At 45.9% G+C, this 25,681-nt stretch overlaps 1 protein-coding gene and 1 long non-coding RNA gene across 3 annotated transcripts; both read left to right on the top strand.

Moving 5' to 3' along the window:
• The first annotated feature begins 17,765 nt into the window (after positions 1–17,765).
• On the top strand, positions 17,766–19,693 carry LOC123449969 (scarecrow-like protein 6). Its single transcript, XM_045127356.1, has one exon. The coding sequence runs from the start codon at positions 17,842–17,844 to the stop codon at positions 19,435–19,437; it is 1,596 nt and encodes a 531-aa protein (XP_044983291.1). The 5' UTR covers positions 17,766–17,841; the 3' UTR covers positions 19,438–19,693.
• An 877-nt stretch (positions 19,694–20,570) lies between these two features.
• LOC123447503 lies at positions 20,571–23,586 on the top strand. 2 transcript variants are annotated; one of them, XR_006631510.1, is made up of 6 exons: positions 20,571–21,472; positions 21,586–21,715; positions 21,811–22,093; positions 22,225–22,537; positions 22,866–23,108; positions 23,259–23,586. It is a non-coding gene; the product is annotated as an uncharacterized LOC123447503 (long non-coding RNA). The 2 variants fall into 2 exon arrangements; XR_006631509.1 differs by having other exon boundaries at positions 21,811–22,537.
• Positions 23,587–25,681: the final 2,095 nt, after the last annotated feature.

Below are 25,681 nucleotides of genomic sequence, written 5' to 3'. Positions count from 1 at the left end.
AATATCTATGCTCCATCTCAGTGCTCTCTTAAACCCACCTTCCTTCAAGAAATTAGTGATATTGGTCCCAACAGCTCCACCCCCTGGTTACTCATTGGAGACTTCAACCTAACATGGTTCGCTTGCGAGAAAAATAACAACAACTTCGACTCTACTGAGGTGGATTGGTTTGACAGGCTATCTCACACCTACAGCTCATCAAGCTCCCTCTCCTCGATCAAACTTTCACTTGGTTCAACAAGCATTTAAACCCCTCTTTAGAACATCTGGACAGAGGCTTTTTCAATCTAGCCTCTCAAGACGGCTTCCTAAATACTACCCTATACTCCCTAACTCGTTTCTTACCATGTCCCACTTTTAGTTAACATCTCTTCTGAGATCCCTCGTTCCCACCTGTTTTGTTTTGAATCCTTTTGGGCCCTTCACCCGGCTTGCAAACGTATCGTTGCAGACACCTGGAACCCTCCCCACACAGATATCACTTCGGACTTAGCCCTTGCCACTACCATCAAACGTACCAGGTCAAACCTAAATAATTGGTCCAAAAAACTCAAAACAGTCCACCAGCATGAAATAGACATTAAGATTATCATCGACGGGATTGACCGCATTAAAGAAAAACTAAGTCTCTCATGCCCCGAGGCTTCCCTCGGATTGGTGGTCATCACCTCGCTTCAATGGGTGGTCAGGCAAAAGGTTCTCTTTTGGAACCAGATGGAAAAGTGAAAGTCGACATCGATGGTGATGAAAACTAGAAATTTTTCCATGTATCCGCCTCTCAGCGGTTTCGCAAAAACAACATCACTATCCTTGAGGACAATGACGTTGAGTTTTCTGACCATGATAATAAAGTCACCATCCTTCACAACTTTTTTCATAGTTTGTTAGGCACTCAGAAAGTCTTGACCTGGCTCTTCAACCTCTGTGACCTTTACCCGAACCATCTTCCCCAATTACGCCACCTAGACTCAGCCTTCACCACTCAGGAAATTCACGATACCTTCCTTCATATGAACGTAAATGCCAGCCGTGGTCCTAACGGGCTTGGACCTGGGTTCTACCATAAATTATGGCACAACATCTAGCTTACGATCCTCCCTTTTTTGTCGACTTTGCTAACCTTCAGGTCAATGTCGAGAGATTCAATAAAGCACATATGAAGCTCCTTCCTAAAAACGAAACTACCAGCCCCGAATGCCTTTAGACCAATTTCTCTGCAAAATTGCCCTTCGAAGGCCATCGCAAAAACTATTAGCAACATGATCAAACCGCTCATTCCTCTCCTCGTCCATGCTGACCAAACCGGTTTCATCACCGGGGAGGTGCATTGCAGAAAACTTAATCTGTGTTGTTGATCTTCTCAGTGCCTGCCACATCTAGAAGGCACCCACTATGGTGATAAAACTCGACTTCTGTAAAGCTTTTGACTCAACCAGTTGGGACTCGCTCCTGCTCATTCTGCTTGCTAGGGGGTTCCCGACCAAAACTATTAGCTGGATGAGAACGTTGTTGATGTCGAGTAAGACAACGGTTGTGCTTAATGGAAACCCGGGCCCCTAGATTAACTAAAAAAAGGACTTCGGCAAGGTGACCCCATGTCGTCGATCTTCTTCAACGATTAATCCTGCATGCTTTCTCCCCAAACCAACTTTGTCACCCGATCTACACACACTGTCCCCCTGTTGTGCTTTAGTATGCCGACGACACTCTCATCATAGTTCATGCCTCTCAACAAGTCGGGACAAACCTCAAGGATATTCTAGACATGTTTGTCGTTGCTACTGGTCTTACAATAAATTTCCACAAAACCACACTCGTACCACTAGTGGAGAAATGGCTAGCCACAACTCTTGTTTGTGGCGTGCCATTTCTCACCAACGCCAGCACTAATATTCTCAAATAGTGCTGACGTTGGCCAAATTCACGCGACATAGCTATTTGCTTAGTGTTGGCATTGCCAAATTAGGCCCGGCGTGGCACATTAGGCCCACACCAACACTAGTCGGTTTTAACTGCTCCTGACCGACGCAGTAAAAAAACGTATCGTCCTTTCGTCCTTCTCTCGATCCCAACTCCACCCCGTCCTCCTTTCGATCACCGCCGCTGCGCCACCCGACGTTGCCGGCGCCCCGCCCGATGCCGCCGCCGCCTCCGCCCGACGCCCCCGAGCACCTCTACGGTAAGTCCGACGCCACCTCCCTCTCTCACTTAGGGTTAGGATTAGTTGCCCGATGGTAGTAGGTATATTTCCTCCTTAACAAATGGTTTGTAGGAATATTGTAGGAATATTATAGGGTTTTCAAAGGAAAAATTCCTATGAAGCCCGTTGGTTTATAGGAATGGATTCCTATTCCTATATAGGATAGGAATCAATCCTTCACATTTCATAGGGAAAAAACATTAGCCTAGCTAGACTCAGGCCTCCTTTGGTTTATTGTTTCGAGAAAACGCAAAAGCTTTGCATTTATTTTCAATGAAAAGGTAGGGAAGTGCAATCCTTCTAGGAGGGTGAGGTTACATGGGTCCTGAGCCCGATCAATTGGTGTCCCACGATATGGGTAGGACTGCTCTGAGCTTCAATGCTCCTACTTGTGCCCAACATTTGGCCTCATCTCGAATCCTATCCACTAAAATATCGATCGATGGTCGCGCAATGTCGAAAACGCATTCGTTCCTGTGCTTCTAAACCGAAGGAGGCCCCAATGGAAAAATTTCTATCCTATGCATCAAATGACATGACTTTCTCTACGGGAATAATTAGTTTTTCATATGTGTTCCGTACACATTTATAATTAGTTTTTCATATGTGTTTGGTAGAATATATATGTGTTTGGTAGCACACTCGTAATTCATTTTTACTTAATTTGTCTCATGTTTATGTGTTTGGTAGCATATGTGTTTGGTAGCACACTTCTAATTCGTTTTTACTTAATTAGTCTCATGTATATGTGTTTGGTAGCATGGTGGACTCTAGTTTATGGGTAGGCTCCTCCGACCATTGCTCGGGGTATCCCTCAGATAAAGGCGACGTGAGCACCAACCAGATAATTGCGGTTACAAAAAACATGCATGAGCTAGCATTGCAAACATCCATATATCTAACCATTAATTAATTGTTGATGATTTAAAACCCTTGCTAGGCATACGCACCAGCTGGTCCACCTTCTCCAGCACCCGTTGTGCAGGATACACGTGACGTGGAGGTGCTCAATCACAAGCTGATCGAGCCACGTCAGTCTACCATCAAGGCCCTGCAGGAGTTGAATGACTCCCTGGAGAAGAAGAAGGACAAGATTATCAACGACAACGATATTGTCTACCACGTGATTTTCAATTTCGAACATCAGGTTGACTCGCTAAACCTTGAGACAAGCGATCTCAAGAAGGAAATATAAGTCTTGAAGAAGGAGAAGACTCAACTAAAAATGGAGAAAGCATGTTACATCATGGAGGGACGGATGAATAGGAATAAGCTCCGTGAGCTTAAGTTAGTCCTTAGAGGAAACTAGATGGTGTCGAGAGGGGGAGATAGATACATGTGAAGTTGCTACTTCTCTTTTGTGAATTTGGTATACTATGTTTAGTTTGTGAAGCTAGCCGGTACTATTTTGTGAATTGCTGAAACATTTAGTTTGCTACACTGGTAGTATTTTTTATTAGCTAAATATGACAATGCCGGCGTGCAAATCTGTCCAACGTCATAGGTATTCAAAATATTGCTCGTGTCGTCTCCAACGCCACCACTATATTTTAATAGTGGCGCCATATGGGTGGCGTCAGGTGTCCACGCAGCCAAAACATCACATCCACTTTCGGCTGTGAACTCTCATCCTTCCCACAAATTTATCTGGGACTCCCTCTCTCTCACACGCGCGTGTCGTCCTCCTCTTTTGAACTGATCATCCGGGGCTTCCTAAAATACCTCTCTGGTTGGACGACTAAACTTGTTTCCTGCAGGGCAAGACTAACGCTTATTTCCTCTACTCTCGATGCCCTTGATACTCACTTCATGTTCGTTTTAGGTTCCCCAAGAAGGTAATCAAAAGGTTAGATGCTATCCGAAAATCTTTCTTCTGGGCTGCCGAAAAATCTGCTTAGTAGCTAAATGCCTCATCACTTGAAAAAACATTTGTAGACCCAAAACTGCACGGGGGCTGGACATCAAAAACCTTAATCTCCAAAACAATTGCCTCCTCATGAAGTTTTCTTTCAAGCTTCTCCAGAAACGAGACATACCTTGGGTGAACTTGTTCTTCCAACACTACTCTATTGACTTTGAAGCTAAACCACACAACCCCTCCTACCTTTGAAAAATCATAAACGCGCAAATTCGCCCCCTTCGCACAATCTCCTTCGTCCTTATCAACAATGGCACTTCCACCTTCTTCTGGCATGACAACTGGCTGCTTCAGACCCCGTTCGCGGACACCTACCCTCACATTTTCTCCCATTCCACCTCACCCTAGGTACTGGTTTCTCAAGTCATGCAAAATGGTTTACTCGCTATTCTCTGGAATCGCCTAACCAATGTTGCATCTGTAGAACTTGCGTCTGTTTTGTCTTTGTTGCAGGATGTGGCCACGAGTGATATGCCGGACGACGGGTTTCTCACCCATGGCTCCTCGTTCTCCTCGAGGTGCGCCTACTCGTTGCTCTCCTCCAACCACGAGATCAATCTCAATGTCGAGTATATCTGGAGCTCCATGGCACCTATCAAGGTTAAGATCTTCGGTTGGCTTCTCTGTCGTAACAGGTTGAGCACGATGACGAACTTGCATCGCAAGTCCATCTCCCCAGTTTCGGCTAGTCCTCTGTGCGACCTCACTCTAGAGGATGCGACACACCTAGCTATCCATTGTACCTGCGCGGCCCAGGTCTGGTCCCTCTTGGGGCTACAACGCCACCCACTGCATGGACCTAGTTTAGGAGACTCCTACGTCGATCGGCATCGACATCAACATTTGGCCCACGGTTGCCCTCGCCATTCTCTGGAAGCTATGTGACTCTAGGAATGCTCATGTCTTTGGTAACGAGCTACACTCATCCGTTGATACTCTTCGCAATATTATCTTGGATTGTACACTTTAGTCCTTCAGTTCGAAGGACACCGTAAGTAGGGAGGTGGTCATGTTTTGGCGTGTGTACCTCTCCTTTCGGTATAACCCTTGATGTAACGTTCCCTTTGGGCCTTTGAGTAATATATACACATGGGAAAACACTCCGAGTCCGAGCTAAAAAAAGTAGAGTATCGGGCTGCTAGCTAGTGCAAGGTTGATGGCGCAATTAATTCAGGTCAACCCACACAGGAAACCTCACCACAAGTCTGTGCGTATAAACTAGTAGTATGTCAAAACGAAGTCAATGTATGCAAGTGTTCAAAAAGAGAGAGTCAATGTATGCAAGTGTTCAAAAAGAGAGAGTCAATGTATGCAATGCAGAAACCTTGCACACACATACGCAAAAACCTTGGTATTTTTCCAAGATGTTTGTCTTGAGTCTTGACCAACGATGTGGACGGCATTTGCTTGGACATGCATCTCGGGTGCACTTTGTTTGTTTGTTGCAAATTGCAATGATACGATCGACACATAATCCCCATATACGCGGAACTTAAGCAGCAATCGATGGACATGCGTGATGCGTCGATGGCTTGAAGCGCAGATGTTTCCCCGAGCGCACATCTGCATCGGTGGCCATGACATACACACACATGGATCCACATGAAATACATACATACATGTACTACTGTCCCTGTCACTGATACATACATTGTATACTGATCTTTGCCAGGAAATCAACGCCCCAAGCGACTCAAGACAAGCAGCTGTCATGTCTTGTCTCCTTAACTGGCCCTGTCGATCGATCGATCGATTGATTGATTAGCAGCCTCTTGCAGATCCAATCAACTGCTAGTAGCTTCAGAATTTGAGTAGTACCACGCATATATGGCACTCCATGATTAACTAATCACTAGCTAGTACGAGTCGTACGCATAGTGACAATATACAATCCCGTAGACCACGACTCCGAGCGGCGCACCGACCGACGGGCCAGGTTGTACATGCATATAGTTTTTGTCTCGCTTGTCTTCTTGTCCTGCAAATTGCCCAAATCTGCTCATAATATACTGTTCCATCTTCTTTGGTTTTATGTGTGTATGGTGGTCTCACATGGCTCATGCGACTGCTCAATCAAGGCCGTCTTGGGTGTTGTTAATGCTACCGATGCAGGTGGCTAGATTAGATGTACTGTATATGATGTCTACCTATTGGGATTTGGGAACATGCATATGCATCCATGATGCACTACTGTCTAGTTTGATGGTTAATCTTTCTTGGTAGATTAATCGCAAGCAACGATCGATGCCAAACACATGCATACAGGAGCAATGTCAAACACCTAGTGTTGATCCCTGTGCACGCACAAAGCTGCCTAGCTAGCTCAAATTAACCGTGCATGTGTAGATGTAGGTTCACTTGCGGGAGGGGCGTTTTGGCTCCCAGGAGCATATGCTCCCTTGTGAACAGTACCACACAAAAAATATTAGATGTTCATAAAAAAATCTGTTTTTTGTGGATATTCGTGTTAGTGTTGTAAGTATGCTTGACAATTTTCATGCGAAATGGAGTAGCAGTGTTTCGTCGGTAAAAAGATAAAAAAAGTCAGATGACATTTTAGGGTAATATTTGATGTTTAATTTGTTTTTGTTTTTGCACATGCCAAAATGCTTAACTTTTTTGCCTCAAAATTTGCAGGTATAATTTTTATGTGACTAAGAACACAAAAGATTTTTGTCTTGATTTTATTGACATTTCAAAAAAAATGGGGTCATGTGCTCCCGGGAGCCAAATTGAATTTCGGGTTCACTTGCATCCTAATTAGGCTTCCTCCTCCCAAAGAAAATGCTCCTAAACGATTAGGTTTCCTTGTACTCCCGTCGACACCGCCGTGGATCGCCCCGTCTCCGACGGCCTTTGTGCCATGAAGGTGCAGAGAACTTCAAACCCCCACCGTTATGAGGGACCCCGCTTTCGTTCATGTTTGACTCAACGTCCGCATTGTGGTTGTGTGGCTATGACATGTCTCTTAGTAGAAATATTGTCTCTCGAGTTTGATTCTTATTCGACGGTGCCTCTAACGTAGTTGGAGATAGTGGCAGATTTGCTTGGGGACCATGCCGGGCCATGGCCCGGTCTTCCCACAGAAAAACATAGGCATTAGACCCAGTAAAATAGTAAATGGTGGCCCATGTGATACAGTTTACTTATTTGGCATGTGCTAGCACTATGAGCTTAGCATTTGGCCCCTCCTAACTTTGTTATCACGCTCCATCACTGGCCGGAGAGCATGTGAAGGTGTGTCTCCATCCGATCTCACGGAATTCGGGCAATGTTGGTCTTCAATAGATCTTTTTGAACCAGTTCATCTTTGTTCATGTGTTTACTGGTTTCATCCTTCTGATCTACGGCTCTCTCTCTCTCCATCGGCAATGATTGTTGCTCTCGCGTACTAGTTCTATGGGGCGTTAGCACGGTGACTCCCTGACTGTCTACTACAACAAGACTTCTTGGGCTTCGATGAGGGAAGGGAAATAACGGCAACGTGCATTCGGCTTGCTCTAGTGCTTATAGTCGCAGCTAGATGATCCATGAACTTAATTGTAATTTTTGTTATCCCTGATCTTTTCTGCATTGCTATGAATGATTATAAATACATCAGGAGTTTCTCTCGAAAAATGAGGTTCACTTGTATCCTAGGTAAACATATAGCGGTCCAACTATACGTCGGGCGCCAAGAAAATATTGAAAGCAGTACAATTTTTGTACTAGATTAATATTGAGCGGCCAACGAACTTCTTTCCACAAACATGTAATGTTCATCTTCTTCCCCCAATCACCCGAGCCCTTTTCCTCGACACCCACCCTCGTGTGCACTTTCGTGCACGCCTCACCGCCGCCCAACGGCATGTTCTTGTTGCCCCTGAGCTTCCCTCTAAATCACCCCAGAGGACCAAAGTTCTCTGACGAGCCCGCACTCACATCCGAATTGTGAACCTTCCATCCGCCTCCCTCTGAGACGACGTGGCGAGTGTTGAATATTTGAGAAATTATTAATTAATTTTAACCCAGAAAAATGCTAGATAAAACATGATAACCATAGAAGAGATGAATATCGAATCAAATAACAAAGCCTTGCAAGTAGTCTTGCAATTGAGTATATAAGTATATAAAAAACATCATATCCATATTGATAGATACAAGCAGTAGACCGGACACAATCCCTAACAAAAGGGAGAATAAGACATAGGATGTTGTGGAAGAAGATGTAGGTGTGTCGTTGTCAAGGAGGCGGTCGACATCGGGGAATAAGTCATCATCCATGAAGTCGTTGTGCTCAGCCACGGTGGAGGAACATCCAATAGTCAAGCTAGAGCGCTCCCCAAAAATATGATTGCCATTGTATCGTATAGGACTATGAGAGACGGGGCTTGGAAGGCTTGTTGTATCACTTCTCGGTGCAAGACAAAAGGTGCGATGGGAGAGCGGTAGGCGGTGCAAAGCTTCGGAACCAGGAGGAAGAACACGTACGAGATGAAGTGGCTTCTATCTTCGTTCAATGATCAACGGCAGAATCGTGGACATGCATATTGGTCCCTATGAATATACGAAGGATATTTGAGTGAACCTTTGGTTATCATACGCTATGCTCTTTGCTCCGCGGTACTTTACAAAACCCGAGGTGAGATATATCGATATCCTATTGAGTCATTCTCATGCTCACTATACCGGTCTCCTCGTTACCCATTTTGTTCTTCTTTCTCATTGACATATTCCGACATACTTATGTCCTAATCACCTATGTCTGGCAAGACGATGATTGATGTCGTCACACCGAGAGGGCCCTAAGAATATCTCTCCATCGTCGGAGGAGTAAATTCCGCTCTCGAGGTATCTAGCCCCTTGTCAAACTTTTTGATGAACCTGGAAGTTGTTCTTATGATCACCGTGTTATAGATGACGTTTTAGCAACCTCAAATTCCATCATACGATAAGAAGTGACTACAATACTCTCGTGGTCTAAGGAACGACTGCATATCTTAACTTATCGTGTAATAATGATCGACTTGTGACGATACTATCACAAAGCATAGCAAACATGTTGGGTCAATTCAATATGATCGTTCTTCCAACGTCATACTCTCAAAGTTGTTTTGGAACTATCGTTACGCTTAATTATGTCCCAGGATCCAGAGAGCATAATCACAAATAACACTTGAGCTAGTCCTAGAGGCAAGATTAAGAATCGGGACTTACCATTTATCATGCCACATGTGCATATGAGTTTTCCACTTAATCGCATATTCCATGATCATAGTAGTTATAGCATAGAATATAACCTTCTTAATTACAAACATGAAAATAAATAATACAATATTATTGTCTCTAGGGCATATTTCTAACAAGGTTGTTCCATATGTAAATTTCCTTCTCCAACTCTCCATTTAGAAAAGTAGTCTTTATGGCAATTTCATGAATGAGAAGACTGTGTGAGGCAACCAATGGGAGTAGTACGCAAATCAATCTGGCCACGAGTGCATAAGTGTGAAAAAAATTCACCTTCTTTTGGGTATAACACTTAGTGCATGCCTTGTAATTTTCAATTATACCATCGGGCCTAAGATGTTCTTAAATGCCTACTTGCATTCTACCGCTTTACACCCATAAGGGTGATCAGTAACCTCCCATGTCCCATTAGCCATAATGGAATACATCTCTCTACGTACAACTTATTTCTAGTAATCAGCATCAGGAGATGCATAACCTTCTGGAAAGAAAAAAGTGGGAGTATCATTCACGATGTACACAGTGAAATCTTCACCAAATGACTTTGCAACATCTCTTGCTCTTTCTAGGAAATTCATTATCATCCTCCTCAAGAATCTCAGTGTGTGTATGCTCAGAATGTTTGAAATAAGCGGTCCCTCTAGCTTGCCCTAATGTCACCAAGAACACTCAGAACAACACCTCTACAAAGGGTGTTGGTAGCCTAGAACGCTTACTCATGTATAGGATTAAGCGGTCCCTCTAGCTTGCCCTCGGAGGCATGAAAAATGTTCATGGTGGTTAGTCAAAAATCTTCCCTAGCACGTCATGTATTGTAATTCAACCCACCGACATACGAGGTTTGAGATTCGTAGAAAAAACAACTGAAGAAAATTGCCTACACATTTCGGGTTATTAGATTGTTGAATGTTTGAGCAAATTTCAGTAACTTTAATAAAAAAAATAGTAGATAAAACATGATAATCATAGTAAAGATGATAATCAAATGAAGTAACAAAGTGATTTAAGTAGTCATAACAGACGAACATCATATACATACAGGTAGAGAAAAGTAGTGACCGGATGCAATGCCTGTCAAAACGGACAAGAAGACATATGGTGCGGTGAAAGAAAATGCAGGTGCATCATTTGTCATGTCACTGAGGAGGTGGTCAATGTCGGGGAAGAAATCACCATGCTCGGCCATAGTGGAGGAAGATCTAGCGGTTGCGCTAGAGCGCTCCCCAAACATCTGATTGCCTCTCTCCCTTATAGACTCCAAGAAGTGATAGCGAAACCAAAACAATAATGAGGAGGCGAAGGGGAACGGTCACTATTGCTCGGTTTCATTTTTTACTAGCGCAAAAAAAATATGACAAAAAAAAGACAGTGCACACACGTTGCATAAGTCTTAGCACGGCTTGACTCGATCACGAAAGACAATGCACAATGTGTCATCCCAGCATTCCCGCGCCTCGATGCCTTGTTGTCGTCTTCAGCCTCGGGGCTGCTCCTCCTCTTCTCCCCCAAAGACTGACCACAAATGAAAAACCAGGCAACTTGCCTATATCTATTGCGACGACAAATCTTCCTTCTTTCTACTTATAAATTTTGAAGTTGATGATGAGTTTACATGTGAGGCCACACGAATAAACAAATGCACTTCTACTCACATGTGAGACTAGCAACCTTAAAAAACAAATGTTACTTTTACTTGGTGTGAGACCTATTCCAAGTAGACAAATACATCTACCCTAATGTGAGAATAACACTCTTACAAAAACACAAATTGTAAATGCAAGTACGGGACTCCAACTCAAAATCATGGTTTCGATTTTAGTCACTGCCCAATTAATTCTTCCAGCTCTATACCATAGCGGAAGAGAGCAAACAAATTGCAATTTCATGATCTTGTGCATTCAACTTACTCATGTCCATTCTCCTATGTTTCAAAATTCAAAATGTCATCTCACTATAAATCTTGCAAAGTACCTACTATGGTTGTTTAAGATTTTTCAAGGACTGCAACATGATCTTTCGTTACATTTTTGCTTTCTTTTCAATCGTGGACCATGCAACAACCCCAAGACACAATCATCCTTTGACGATTTCCTAAGCCAGTGGTCTTTTCTATGGCTTCGTAGTAACACGCGGACATTATGCTAATATACATACAAACTCCAGCCAAAGTGCAATGGGCTAACAAGTGAGAGTAGCGACTGTCGAGTAGGTAGGCATGTACTTGCAGGGGCAGTCTAGTCAGCCGCAATGATGCGACATTTCATTTCACCGGCCGTTCACAAAAGTGGCCACCGGAAGATTTGCTACGCCGTACTGCGTTGTCCCGATTTCTCCCGGTTATTTTGAGAGAAACTAAGATCCTCGTAAGATTCCTCATACATCTGCGGACGTGTCGGGTCAGTGACCAGATAAGAGAAAGAACGAAAAAAGTGATCCAACCGGATCCCTTATATCATCCCTATACGTTCGGTTTGTCCGTAAACCCTAATATCCATCTTAAATATAGGAAAGATATGAGGACTCGCGGATGTGGCCAGACGCATCCGATCAGTCCATCACTTAAAATACGACCTCATCCCGGACCATTTTTTATTTATTTATTCATTTTTTTTCTTTCTCTCTTTTTCTTCAATAATCACGTACAGATGATCTAACATATGAAAAGAAAAAATTATAACTACACGGACGACGGGTAAAGAGGGGACACGCTTAATCAGCGACCAGACACGTTTACAAACGTTTAAGAAGTCATATTTACTAAGTCCAGTTGTAAATTCTAAAAAGTACACACTGATTGACAAGTTGTTGGTACTATTGGTTAGTAGCACACCAACTAGCTGTTGACTTGCTGCTACGGATGGAAAGTTGGAAACGAACTAGACGACCAACTTTTTTTCCTCAGGAGTTGGAATAGACGACCAACTATTGAGCGGAAAAGGATCGCTGGTAAAAAAGGTCCGCTTCAAAACTAAGCTAAGGGGGTAACGCCTTTTTGGCTCCCGAGCTCCATGGATACCGGATTTAAAAAATTAAAAAATTCAATTTTTTTGGTTTTCAAAAATTCTGAAAAGAATATACATGTATGTAAGGATGTAATGTACATGTGTGTACAAATTCACGATGAAATACTTTGAATTATGACCTGTACAAAAAAGACAAATTCAAGACTTGAAATGATGAATAGTATCATGTGTTTAAAAGCTTTAGTTTTAGTTTTTTTTGCGCAACCCTCATTTTAACATATTTTGATCTTAAAATTTACATACTTGTGCATTATGCCTTGATGTATATCTATAAAGAAATCAGAATTTTTGAACTAAGAAAATATGAATTTTCATGAATTTGGGATTTCAAATTTGAAGGCCCCATGAAGGCCGAGCTCCAAATGCAATTTCCAAAGCTAAGGCCTTCAGCTTGTTAATTACTAGATGCGTGGAAAGAAGAGTTTTCTAATAGCATCTATAGTTGAACTCCTCAAACAAGCCCTATACGTCCGGTCTGATGGGTAGGTCAGACCGATCAAAAAACATGACCTGGCTGAGACCCTCAAACTAACCCTTACATCTGGGCTGACCGGGCACCCCTTATATCTAGCACATAAACTGAGGACCGATATGAGGAGCCCCGGACATGTCTGTCACGACAGATACGGCCCATGTTGGCTCACCTTAACCCCGCATATATTTGTTCATGTCCGCATCTGGATCAAACCCTAGCCACCCCCTTTTGTCCCCAAGCTCCTTCCTGGCAATCTCTAGCGTTCTTCGGAATGACATGCATCGTATCTGACTCCAAGATGTCCCGACCTGTCGACTGAGACATCGTCTCATGTGAGGCCGAGGAGGAGATAGCTGCCATGACTCTTTGCCCCTACCAGGAGAAGTACGACCGCAGACTCGATCCGACGGGTATCCATTGTGTTCGTGCAAATGACGCTTGGATCCGCAGGCCCTGGTGGTGGGAGGCGCGTGATTGCTACCTCGCTGACGTGGTGCGGTCCGTCTGGCACCCCAACGCATGGGTGATGGTGCTTCTTCCCCGCGGCGTCGGGCTCCAAGTAGGAGGTAAACCAAAGCATGCATCATGGCTCGTCTGGTTGTATGGAGCCGCATGCCTAGTGTGCGAGGCAAAGGGCGCAAGGCTGCGGAGGCAGAGTTACATATCGTCGCAGAGCCGCTATGGGTGACCGGCACCCTCATTGCGCCGCAACAGTGTTGTGGAGGTGTCAGGCTCTGACCACGAGGGGTCTATAGTGGACCTCACCTTGACCGATGACATCCAGCCCAGGCTCCGACGAGGAAGAGTAGGGTAAGGGAGATGATATCACCTTGTGTCCCATGTCGTCCGGTCTGTGCCCCATGTCATATTCTTGCTCGCCGACGATCGAACCTTCACTTTGTGGGTCTCATGGCTGTCGGACATGAGCACCAAAGGGAACAACAAGGACGGGTGTCGATGAAGATTAGATTAGGTTTTATGGTGCATGTAATTGTATGTATTTGAGGATTTGCTAATGAAATATACGGTTCCGGAAGGCGCGTTTGCGGACGTTTAGGGGTCCGAATTTGCTAAGACGGTTGTAGATGCTCCAACTCACTCTGTGCGTTATAAAATCAAACCAAGAAATCATACCGAAAATAAGCCAAATCGAACCAATTTTACAGTTTTTGTGGTTTCTAATTTCATATAGCTTGAAGTTTCCATGCCAAATAAACAGGAATAAAAATATATTTATATTTCTTGAGGCGAACAGCCATATAAAGTAGTAAACACATTGTACAGGAGCCAGATTCCCGGCTAAGCACGTCCACTTTTCTTATAGCGTAGTTATTTTTCTCTTAAAAAATACTAAATACATCCATAATCATCAATGCATGAATCAATGCATGCATATATACTTCTATATAGTTATACACTGTTTTGTAAAAGAATGTGTTTTGAGTCAAAAATAAATAAATTAATATTATTTCATTTTTAAATTTGCGTCAACTTCGGTTAAAATGGTATATATTGAAATCATACAAAAACAATTTGAGATATATCGAACTTGAATTGTATTTAAATTTCATACCATATTTATCAATGTATTAATACCGTACAAACCAAAAACCCATATATAAACCGAATTAACAAAGTTAGCTCTAACACCACATACGTACCAATCAACCAATCCGTCATATTTGCTTTGTTTAACACGGCCAACCCTGATTTTTTTTTTCCAGGAAATATTTTTGATCTACTCATCAAACATCACGGATGTACAAAGAAGAACAGAAATAACAGAAATTATGATCAACCTTGTCATTTAATATATCATTGACTAATCAACAATGCCAAACAAAGCTATTAATGCAGACAAATCAACTTACAAAATATAAATTCAGAAGAACAGCGTGGTCATCTAGACCAGGTCTTACTCGCGGCAGTATCTCCAAAAACCTTAAGAACAACAAACAAGCACGCTACTCCTAGGCGAAACCTTTAGGAAAGAATCACCTCACGCACTCTGATGTTGACGGGTCCAACCAAAGGTTGAACTTCATATTTTCATCCCAAAGCCTAGCTTGGAGCCAACACGTTCAACAAAGGCACAACACACACAGACGCCAACATTTTCTGATCAATCCAAATATATCCAAGTTGATGGGTTTTCATCCGAAGTACGCACATGTTTGTCGTTGAAGCCAGCCATCGTTACCGACAACCATACTACCGGTTGACGACAACTCGCGAGCTGCATTCTGACGTTATGAGATCACAAGGCCCACCTATGCAGCTAGAGAAAACGTCACAAGAAGGTAGAGGACTTCGTCTATGACATCCATCTAGGATGTAGGCTACCGTGGGATCCATCTATGACATCCATCCAAAATCTGACGCCTCTCATTCGGTTTTTCTATTTTTGCACGCTAACAAGTGCTCTTTTATTGTAGTCTTCATGAAATGATCATGGAGCTCCATCCACCTATCCATGCGATACATGTGAGACATCCATCTACCATCTTACGGCTATCATCAGATTTTTCTAACACGTGCTTTGGTTGCAGTTTGGCTTGGTTACACTGTCATTGCAGCCACCTTTGATACAATGATACCTAGACCGCATCCCCGAGGCCGTCACCCCGTCCCCGCCACCCTCAAAGCTTGTTCGGTTAATCCCCACCACAAGGAGATTGGAGAGGATTGGAGGGGATTGAGGTGAATTTTGACTTACAGGGGATTTAATCCTCCCCAATCCACTTCAATCCCCTTTAAATCCGTTGCAACCGAACAAGGCCTCAGACATCTATAGATGATTTTCCGCGTCTGTCATGGCATGCACGATGCACACGTTGGATCCACACTCATAGACTGACAATAACCCACATCGATACCTTTATCGTCGTCGGCGAAGAAAACCGCTGATGCCATAGCCATCTATATACGTCCACAGTGCCCTCCTTGACACGCTTTGGTTGCCGACGTTGCGTTCGACACCGTTTGCAGCCAGCCGAAGAGGCCGCAGGACAAATCCTCATCCTCCTGGCACATGGCCAGAGGAAGGAGATGGATGCGTAGGCTGACCGAGCGACAGTGCTTTCCTTCGACCCGATGAAAGCACTCGGCATGGGATGTCCCATGGGCGAACCGGGTCGTTCCACCATCGCCGGTCCATCCTCATCCGAACACGTCCCATGGTATCACAGCGGACGAAACAACCCAGCAACAACGCCGGAGATTAATCGTGTCTCGACACGTTGAAAATAAGCTATAAAAGCAACTCCAACAGAGAGACTTATTTCGTCCGTCGTCGTTCCTTTGAATTCGTGCGGAGAAAAATGATGGCCCAACGCGTCGATCCATTTTTAAAACGCGTCCGCGCCGATCCATTTCCGGCTTAAATTTGGGTCTAAAATGCGCCGACACTGACGCGAAGCGGACGCGCGTGCCCCCTGGTGTCCATCCCAACCACCACGGTCAACATAATTTATGACGGCCGCCCTCCTCGGGCCCACGCGTCAGTGACCGTGGTCGGCCTTTTTAAATCTGAGCTTGCGGTGGGGTTCGGCCATCTGCTTCCAGAACCCTCCCCTCGCCCCCATCTCAACACACCTCTGTTTCCTCGTCGACGACCCAATAGCCATGGACAATGACGACAACCTCGTCGTCTATGCCCGCGCGATGCTTCCAGAGGAGATCGCCTACCTACAGGCTAAGAGGGTGATTCGCCAGACGCATGAGCGCGCCCGTGCTACGTCCGGCTTCGTCCAGAACAGCCTCGTCGCCTACCCCCGCGCGCGGCTCCTGGAGGAGGCCGCCTACATCCATGCTAAGATGGTGTTGCGCCTCGCGAACAAGCGCGCACGTGCTGCGCCACCGTCGACACCAACACTATCGGCGCAGCCCACCCCCGCTCCGGCGCAGCCCAACCTCGCCGTCGTCGCCGAGGATGCCTAGTTTTTTTTTCCTTTTCATTTATATAATGTAACGTGTGGACTCTTACCGGCCTTCGTGGTCGGTTTTTAATGTTTAATTATGCAAATATGAATCGGACCAGTGTTAGACGAATGCGTCGACCCAAACGCCGAAGCAAACATTCGTGTCCGCTAGACCGATCCAAACGAACAAAAAGCGGACAAAATCGCCGTTTGATTTGGTTCGGTGCGTTGAAGTTGCCCTAAATCTCACACCGATAGTGTCGTCTGTCCTCCTTTACGACAAATTAAACGGCCAATGGGGGGTGGTCGGCCAAGCCGGCCAAGCGTGCGAGGGAGAAAAGCGGCCTACCATTAGCAGCAAGCCGGCGTCGTGGTGGAGGTACAAGATGAAAGACAGAAAAGGAGGCGCCAGGTCGATGATCGTGAGGGGCCAAGGTAGGGGTAGGGGTAGGGGGAGGAGAAGAAGCCTGCTTGCTCTGCTTTGGGCCTTGGGTGCCTTTTTCACGTTGCACGCTACCATTCCGCAACGTGCATGACACGGACACTCCCTCCCAACGAATAAAACTGACGCTCACTGCTCCCCCCTCCCTCTTCCTCTCCACCCCCCACCCCGCCAGCCTCCCCCCTCCCTAATGGCCCCCCGTCGCTGCCGTTAAGTCCACCTCCTACCACTGCAATAGAAGCAGAGCGGAGCTCTTCCTCTTCTACTTGTTGCTGCTGCGGCGCGGCCATGAGGTGAGCGAGCAGAGCTCGTGTCGATGCCCACGCAGCAGCTCACGACATTCCAGCTGCTCCCGCCCGCCCACGCGCACGCCGACCGGTACCACCACCACCACCAGCAGCAGGTCGCCTGCGGCGGCGGCGGAGGAGGAGGCCACTGGGACCCGGCGTCGGTGCTCGACCGCCGCGCCAGCCCCGCAGCGCATCCCACGCTGTCGTCCTCGCCCCTGCCCGCCGGCGTGGCGGCCCTCGCCAAGAACGTCTCCGCGGCCCCGCCGGCGCAGGCATGGCCGCCGCCGGGCCCCGGGGCGGAGGACGACGCCAAGGACGACTGGGTCCACCAACTCCCGCCCCTCGACATGGCCGGCTGGGGGGACCCCCACGCCGCCGCCATGCACCAGCCGCACCCGACGCCCTCCTCCCAGGACACCACCTTCCTCCGCTGGATCATCGGCGGCGGGGACGACGACGACAACGACTCGGGGCCCGCCATGGACGGCGACCCCCCGGATCTTGACCTCGACCGCATCACCATGCTCCCCCGCCACCACCAACACCACAATCCGCCGCCGCTGCTCATGGGGGGCACGGGCCACGGACTCCCGTTCACGCTCGCCGCCGAGGACACCAAGCAGCCCTTCCGCCCTTCGCCGGGCGCTGCCCTGCATCAGCAGCACCACCACTTCTCGCCGCACACACACGGCGGCGCGTTCCCTTCCTTCGACGCGGCGGAGCCGGCGAAGCGGCACCCGATGGGCGGCGCGGGGCCGCCCAAGCTGCCCCCTTTCGCCGCCGGCCAGGGCGCTGCGGCCGCCCTCAAGCCCAAGGCGGAGGCGGCCAGCGACGACGGCGCGGCCGCGGCGGCGATGGACCACCTCACCGAGGCGGCCAGGCTCGTCGAGGCCGGCGACGCCTTCGGCGCGCGCGAGATATTGGCACGGCTCAATCACCGGCTCCCCGCCGCCCCCGCGGCCGGGACGCCGCTGCTCCGCTCCGCCTTTTACTTCAAGGAGGCTCTGAGCGTTGCCCTCGACGCCACCGGCGCCCACGCCTCCTCGGCGTCCGTGGCGTCCACCCCCGTCGACGTCCTCCTCAAGCTCGGCGCCTACAAGGCCTTCTCCGAGCTCTCCCCGGTGCTCCAGTTCGCGCACTTCACCTGCGTCCAGGCCGTGCTCGACGAGCTCGGCGGCGCCGGCTGCATCCACGTGCTCGACTTCGACATCGGCGTCGGCGAGCAGTGGGCGTCGCTGATGCAGGAGCTGGCGCAGCGCCGCCCCGGCGCCGCGCTCAAGGTCACCGCATTGGTGCTGCCGTCGACGCACCACCCTCTCGAGCTGCAGCTCATCCACGAGAACCTCGCCAACTTCGCCGCAGAGCTCGGGGTGCCCTTCCAGTTCGTGGTGTTTAACCTCGACTCCGTCGACCCCACGGAGCTCCTCGCCATTGCTGGCGGCGACGCAATCGCCGTCCACCTTCCCGTCGGCTCAGTACACGCCGCCGCGGTGCCATCGGTCCTTCACCTGGTGAGGCGGCTCGGTGCCAAGCTTGTCATCTCGGTGGACCGCAGTGGTGACCACGGCGAGCTGCCGTTCGCGGCGCACTTGATCCAGGCATTCAAGTCCTGCGTGTTCCTGCTCGAGTCACTGGACGCCGTGGGCACTGACTCGGACGTGGCCAGCAAGATTGAGCGCTTCCTGATCCAGCCAAAGGTGGAGAGCTGCGTGGTCAGGAGGCACCGTGCCGCCACCGCCGGCGACAAGCTGCTGCCATGGCGGACAATGTTCACCTCGGCCGGGTTCGTGCCGGTGCAGGTAAGCAACTTCGCCGAGGCGCAGGCCGATTCGCTCCTGAAGAAGGTGCCGGTGAGGGGTTTCCGAGTGGAGAGGCGCGCCGGCTCGCTGGTCCTGCATTGGCAGCGCGCCGAGCTGGTGTCGGTGTCGGCGTGGAGATGCTGAAGCTGCCATGAAGATGAACACATGCCGGTAGGTTAGTTAGGACTGATGATCCTAACAATATTTCTGCTGCGACGATCAAATTACTCGTTAAGCATTTCGCCGCCACCTTGATGGATGCTCTGCTGATCATGTCACTTGTTTTGAGTAGATTTTGTTTGGCAGGCTGCAAGGTCTGGTACAGTATCAATGTATTTTAGTACCCAATCAAATGTTACTATTTTCATGTGAAATCAAAATATGGTTATGGTGTTTGAAATGTTCCATCAAACCTGCTATTCAGGATTTTATCCTGCTATGTTGCCTATTGGTTCTCTGTTAGGTGTTGATAATAAAGTTCCGAAAACCTGACAATCATAACCTTGCTATTCATCTTCTCCAAATGTTTGCGTATAATACTGCTGCGAAAAGAAGCACTCCAGTAGAAAACGAATTGTGACGAAATAATATCCAGTGCTGTTGGTGGTGGACGACAGGGAAAATAATATGCATTTACTCAAGATTTCATTGCTAACTGTAGTTTTTCCTGATGTATAAGTACGGGTGTATAAGAGACCAAAACATTCAAATTTTCCAGGATGTGCCAAATTGACACATAATATGATCAAATTTTCATGAACTTGCATCAAAGAGTTCTTGAAAGTTATAAGCAATTTGAAAGTTGTCACCTCATTGGGGCAGATTAAATGATTTGTGTATTGCACTATTTATCCATATTTTACCAAAAAAAAAATCATCTAGGGCTATTTGTCTATTAAGTTACAAGCTAGCAGCCTACATGTACTCTAATATCATATTTGCGCTGTTCGACAAAGTATTAGCAATGAAGGTATTTTCTGTAAGTAAATTTATGCTAGGCATCATATATTTTTTTTAGAAAAGGAGGCTTACCCTCGGCCTCTGCATCAATTGATGCATGCAGCCTTTTATGAAAAATCAAGCAAATAGTTATGAAGTCTCAGAGCTATAAAAAGGCAACAAATAAAGAAGTTTGGCATCATACATGACCAGAAGCTTGGTTTTGCAGTGTACCGTACTATGTTTTTCTGAAAGTTCTGAAATTAGTAGGCACACTGGGTTTTAGACAAAATTTCTCTTTGGTCCAGATCAATGCAGATCTTGATTCAACATTTTTTTTACATTTCAGTTAAAAGAAATTGATAGTACATATGCGGTATAAATTTCGGAACCTTCTCGGACAAATTGCTGCCGGACCGTTCTGTCTCCAGTTTTATCTACTTCAACAACAACAACAATAAAGTCTTTAGTGCAAAATAAGTTGGGGTAGGCTAAAGCTGAAACCCACAAGATCTTGCAATCAACTCATGGTTTTGTCACATGGATAGCTAGTTTCCACGCACTCCTGTCCTTGGCTAGTTCTTTGGTGATATAACTTTTTATCTAGTCTAACTTCCATAATATCAACAAACCATATTGTTAATATTTATTCTTAAAACAAGACAAGAAGATGCTAATGTATGAGTGGTGAGGTGAGGTACAGTGAAACAAAATAGAATATCATAATTTCAGATCTCCGTAATCCGATGCCTTGAGAAAGCTCTCTCCTTGAAGAACCTCCAAACACCTGGAAAGTAGAATTGCACGAGAGATGCATGTTTAAGAACAATAATAGCCTTTTAGATATTGTACTTGGGAGAACATTTACAAGTTGACAATTGTGGAATGCAGCAAGACTGAGAATAAAGTGGCCATGGATGTTAGTGGCACAACATAAAGCAGCAGACATATTTTTGTTTGTTTGTTTGTGAGATTTTGAATTGCATTGTGTTGTGTCCAAAGTTGGCCGAGGGAAGGATCTTTCATGAGTATTGATGGTTTCATCTACACAATTTGTTATCCATTGCTTGATCAGATTTGTGAGCTATACCTCGTATGCATATGCTGTCATTCTTATTCTGAAGTCATAGCTTTGCAATTGGGTATATGTTACTCATTTCATACTTGAAGTTGCAGGTTGCAGCATCTTGACATTGTTAACTCAGGTATCGCCGGTTTCTCTGCTGCTTCCTTCTCTCAGGTGAAAAATAAATAAGATAAAAATCTGTATACTCATTTAATACTTGCAGCATCTTAACATTGTTAACTGTTGAACCTAATCCCAGCAATTTCCTTGTTGCTTCCTTCTGTCAGATGAAAAGGGAAACCATCAGTCTTGTAGGCATCTTCTTCAAATGCAGTCACAGGAAGATTAGTAATGAGGACTGGCCCCTAGTTGTCAATGTATAGTTGATAATTACCTTGCCATGGTCTGAAGTTCTGGGTATGTACTTGGGCGGATATGGACCTCACGTGTATCATCCATGCTCGAATAATGGATGCTTCATTACTAATCATATTTATCCATCTGTTCCTCAGGGATGGAGAAATAACAAGTCTCCTCTGCGAATCTTCTTTCGAGCAGATAAGTGAGCCCCTACCGTTGTTTGCGCAACAGCGCGGGTGATCGACAGACGTTAGTTGCTTATCAAGATGGAATTTCTCGCTGCAACATGAACCGAATCGTGTGTTTTGTTCTGATGGCAATCGCAACGTAAAGTAGCCGTGCTTTACCTCAATGGCACCAAGCATCTCCTGTCATCAGCATTGGTACTGCTAATTGCAGTCCCAAATTCGTCCACGTTGGGACAATGTTGTGAGGGTACAGTCCAATATGCTTATGCTGCTGCCGCCCCCCTGATGCTATCTGCAGGATCGATTGAATAAACATATAAGGTTATAGCTGTCCCTAAGCTGCTGAGTTCTCTCAATCAGGCTTTGTCTTATTGTCAGATTCACGCAATTTTGTATCACCACTCAGCACTTCAGCAGTCAAGAAGAAGAGTAGTCGACGAGTTATCGGATACGAGGAGGTGAAATGTGGAGTTGTTCTGTTCAAGATGTCACACCCAAAATGAGGATGAAAAGATTACAGATGGTCCAGAGTTAGGCTTGTGGAGGATTGATCCATGAGCATATGGGGAAATTTAACACTTCATGTGAAGCTGAAATATATGGCTTGAAGGCTCAGATACTATTTCCCAAGTCGAGGTCTCCGCTCTCGGCAGATGATGAATCTGCGGTGGTTCTGTGCTAGCTGTCAAAGGTACCAATAGCTGATGAGCACTGACTGAATGCATCATTTTTTTTCATGATGAAAAACCATTCCTCAGGCAACCAGCAAGATTGCAGTTAGAAGCCATTACATAACAGCCTAACCAGTAACCACATGCACCCATCTAAACCAATCCATCACTTTCAAAGACTAACAGCTGCTTTACTTATTCCCAATGCACCCATCTCCTACCATTATTGAAAACCCATAGGCGCGCACTTTTGTTCGGCGCACGGGTGAAGCGGTTAAAGCGCCATGAGTGAGTGAGTGAATCAATAAGATCACAAAGGGAGAACTAACCCATTTTTATCTGCAACAGGACCTGAAAGCTCAAGACCCAGGGAATCGGATCCTGAAAGAGCCTCACCTACACAAGGAGTGAGCACTGAACAGAGCAGTAGCATCAAGCTTCTTGTGGGCACCAACACAAGGAGTGCCGCCCCTGGAAAGAGCTAAAGACCAGCTCCTTTCTGAGAGAGAGAGGCTAAACTAAAGGAAAAAATCTAAAGAGGAGGCTGTGTCATGGTGAAGCCTCCTCGGAGAGCGGGATTCGGTTCAGACTGTGAGACTTTTCTTTCTCCTCCTTTCTCTAGTATATTGTTCTTTTATGTTCAAGAGTTATGAAGTTCATGGACACCCACACATTTGCATGTTACCTAACAAAAAGACACTTTCACAGCAATGTTCTCAACACAAGTTTAAAATTTTGTAGGACTTCCACAAGAGAGAGTTGATGTCCCAACATGAAGGGGTCTCTGGTTTCGAAGAAGAGGAAGTGGAAGGGAAGGATTTCGGCGAGATATTTAAATGTGTGGAATGTATTTTCCACCAGCCTTGAGATGGTAGTACCCCCTCCGTTTCATAATAAGTGTCGTGGTTTTAGTTTGGAGGGAGAGAGGACTTTGTTAGGTCTTCGTGTTTCGGCATTTGAATTGGAACAAACGAAATGTACGAGAACTGAAAGTAGGAGAATCAAAAGACTCACCTATGTCTATGTGTGGAGTCAACTGCAGATTCACATTAACTAGGGTTAAATTGCACATGGGTGAAGATGCTACGCAAGTCTACGGAGAGTCATGCCTACTTGCTGCTTGACACATACATGTCCCTGGATTCCATCGTAACCCTGAAGCTGAAAAGTTACAAACACAGATAGACAGACAGACAGACAGACAGACAGACAGCCCCCCTATTAGTCTTTGAGTCTTATACACAAGAGCAGAAAAGCAGATGTGCATGCATGTATTCTGCTGTTTGGTAGGAGACTTGTGGAGGACTCACTCACTTACCAGGACAAAGGAAGTTGTTCAGTTGGTCTGAATTGCCAAGTGGCACTTGACATAGGATCTTGGCTCCTGCTGCTATACTTACTCTGCTGACAAAAAAGAATGAACTGGATACATGCATCATAGTATTCCATTTGAGAAGAAATGGAGTTTAATTACAGTAATGTTAAAAATCTGATGCATGCATCATACTGTACTTGAGAAGAAATAGAGTTTAATTATGAAAATGTTAAAAATCCAAATTCGGATTTTTAAGCATGCCATGCTTGCCGAAGGAAACTGCCATGCCTGCGATAACTGAATTTGCCATCCTGGCCGTCAGATTTGCCATGCATAAAAATCTGACATCAGATTTGTAGCGAATTCCTTTAGTAAAATGGGTTGATTTGGTTCAATATGCCTGGGAAAAAGAAGTTAGTTAAGCGACGTCAAACACCAGTCCAGAACCTTACCTAACTGCCACTCCTAATTTCATGGCAGGAAACAAGAATAAAAGTATAATTTTGAGATGGGGATCAGATCATCAACTGCAAGGGCCATTATTACCTACGTGTGTCTGAAATATGCCGAATGCATGAAAAAAGCATATAGGGTTTTTCATGGGAAAAAAATTATATGACCAGCAAGATGCAGCGCACAAGGGATTGATCGCAGATATTGTCCTCCTCGGGTGCGTGCTCGAGATGATCGCGTGTAAAAAATTATGTCCCACGGCGAGGTTAAAGAAAACAACAAACGACTCTTTTTGGCACCGCAACTCAACTCAACTCAATCAATAAAGCAAAGCAAGACATTGCAGGAAGGAATATATCCTCCCTCTGGAGGGAGAGAGAGGCCGGACGGCCGCTAATGCGTCTACACCAGTCTTCCGTGAGGCATCTATCTATCTCCCTCTCTAGCAAATGGAAAAGGGATTGCAATGAAAGGAAGAGATGCTCCTCTAATAACTTCGAGGGCAAGGCTCCTGGGGCCATGGTCTCTAAGAGCTCACATGACTCATGTGTTGTGGCCATCGAATCTTCGGCTAAAAAATACTTTGCAAAATGGGCAAAGTGAACAAGACAGCAATATATAAATATGATGATGATATAGTGATAGTATAAATGTAATAGTGTGCCTGGAATGTTTATCTTGTTGATTGATGATGGGCCAGATTTGCTGAGAGAGAGACAGGACACAGGTGGACAATGGGGAGAATGCGCGTCAACGGCTGGTCGCCAACGGCGGAGATCATCGGAATATGAGACAAGAAGATCACGGTTATCTGCCAGATGCAGCGACGGGCGAGTAGGAAATAAAAAGCAGTTGCATCCATGAATTTTATTTTTTTTAACTGAGTTGCATCCATGATTGGCAAGAAGTTTTCAGGCTCCACCAATAAGATTTCACAAGTTTTCAGGCTCTGGCCTGGATGCTTTTTTAGATGACTATCCTTCTTTGTACTGAAAGTAGAATACCAGCTATAAGATTATGGAGCCTAGGCCAGAAGCTGTTCAACAACCAGCTCATCGCCATACCCATACCCATACCATCTTTGTAAGAAGCAGCTGCTTGCTTATCTTCAATATCTTTGGGTTTGCTAAATGTGTGCCGCACATGCCACCGCCGCGACACAAGCCCGGACCTGATCCGGCCCATGCCTCATTGGGTGTGCCTCCATTTTGGGCACGATATTGTACAAACATTGTGCAACCCAATGTTTGAGTTACTTCGATGTTCTATTCAGATTCAGATACATCAAGTATGCGGCCCTGCTAAGCTTGACCCAACAGTTTCAGCGAGATTTCATCATTTACACATGTCTACAGAAAACCCTGACTTCAAATATTTCCAGTCACCCAATATTATC

This window comes from Hordeum vulgare, chromosome 4H (assembly GCF_904849725.1).
Source record: "Hordeum vulgare subsp. vulgare chromosome 4H, MorexV3_pseudomolecules_assembly, whole genome shotgun sequence".
Lineage (NCBI taxonomy): Eukaryota > Viridiplantae > Streptophyta > Magnoliopsida > Poales > Poaceae > Hordeum > Hordeum vulgare.
Note: the sequence above shows the minus strand (reverse complement) of the source record. Positions and strands in the feature narration are given on the sequence as shown.

Excerpts from the sequence above, each read along its gene's own strand:
- LOC123449969 (XM_045127356.1), top strand. The coding sequence starts at position 17,842 with ATGGCCGGCTGGGGGGACCCCCACGCCGCCGCCATGCACCAGCCGCAC.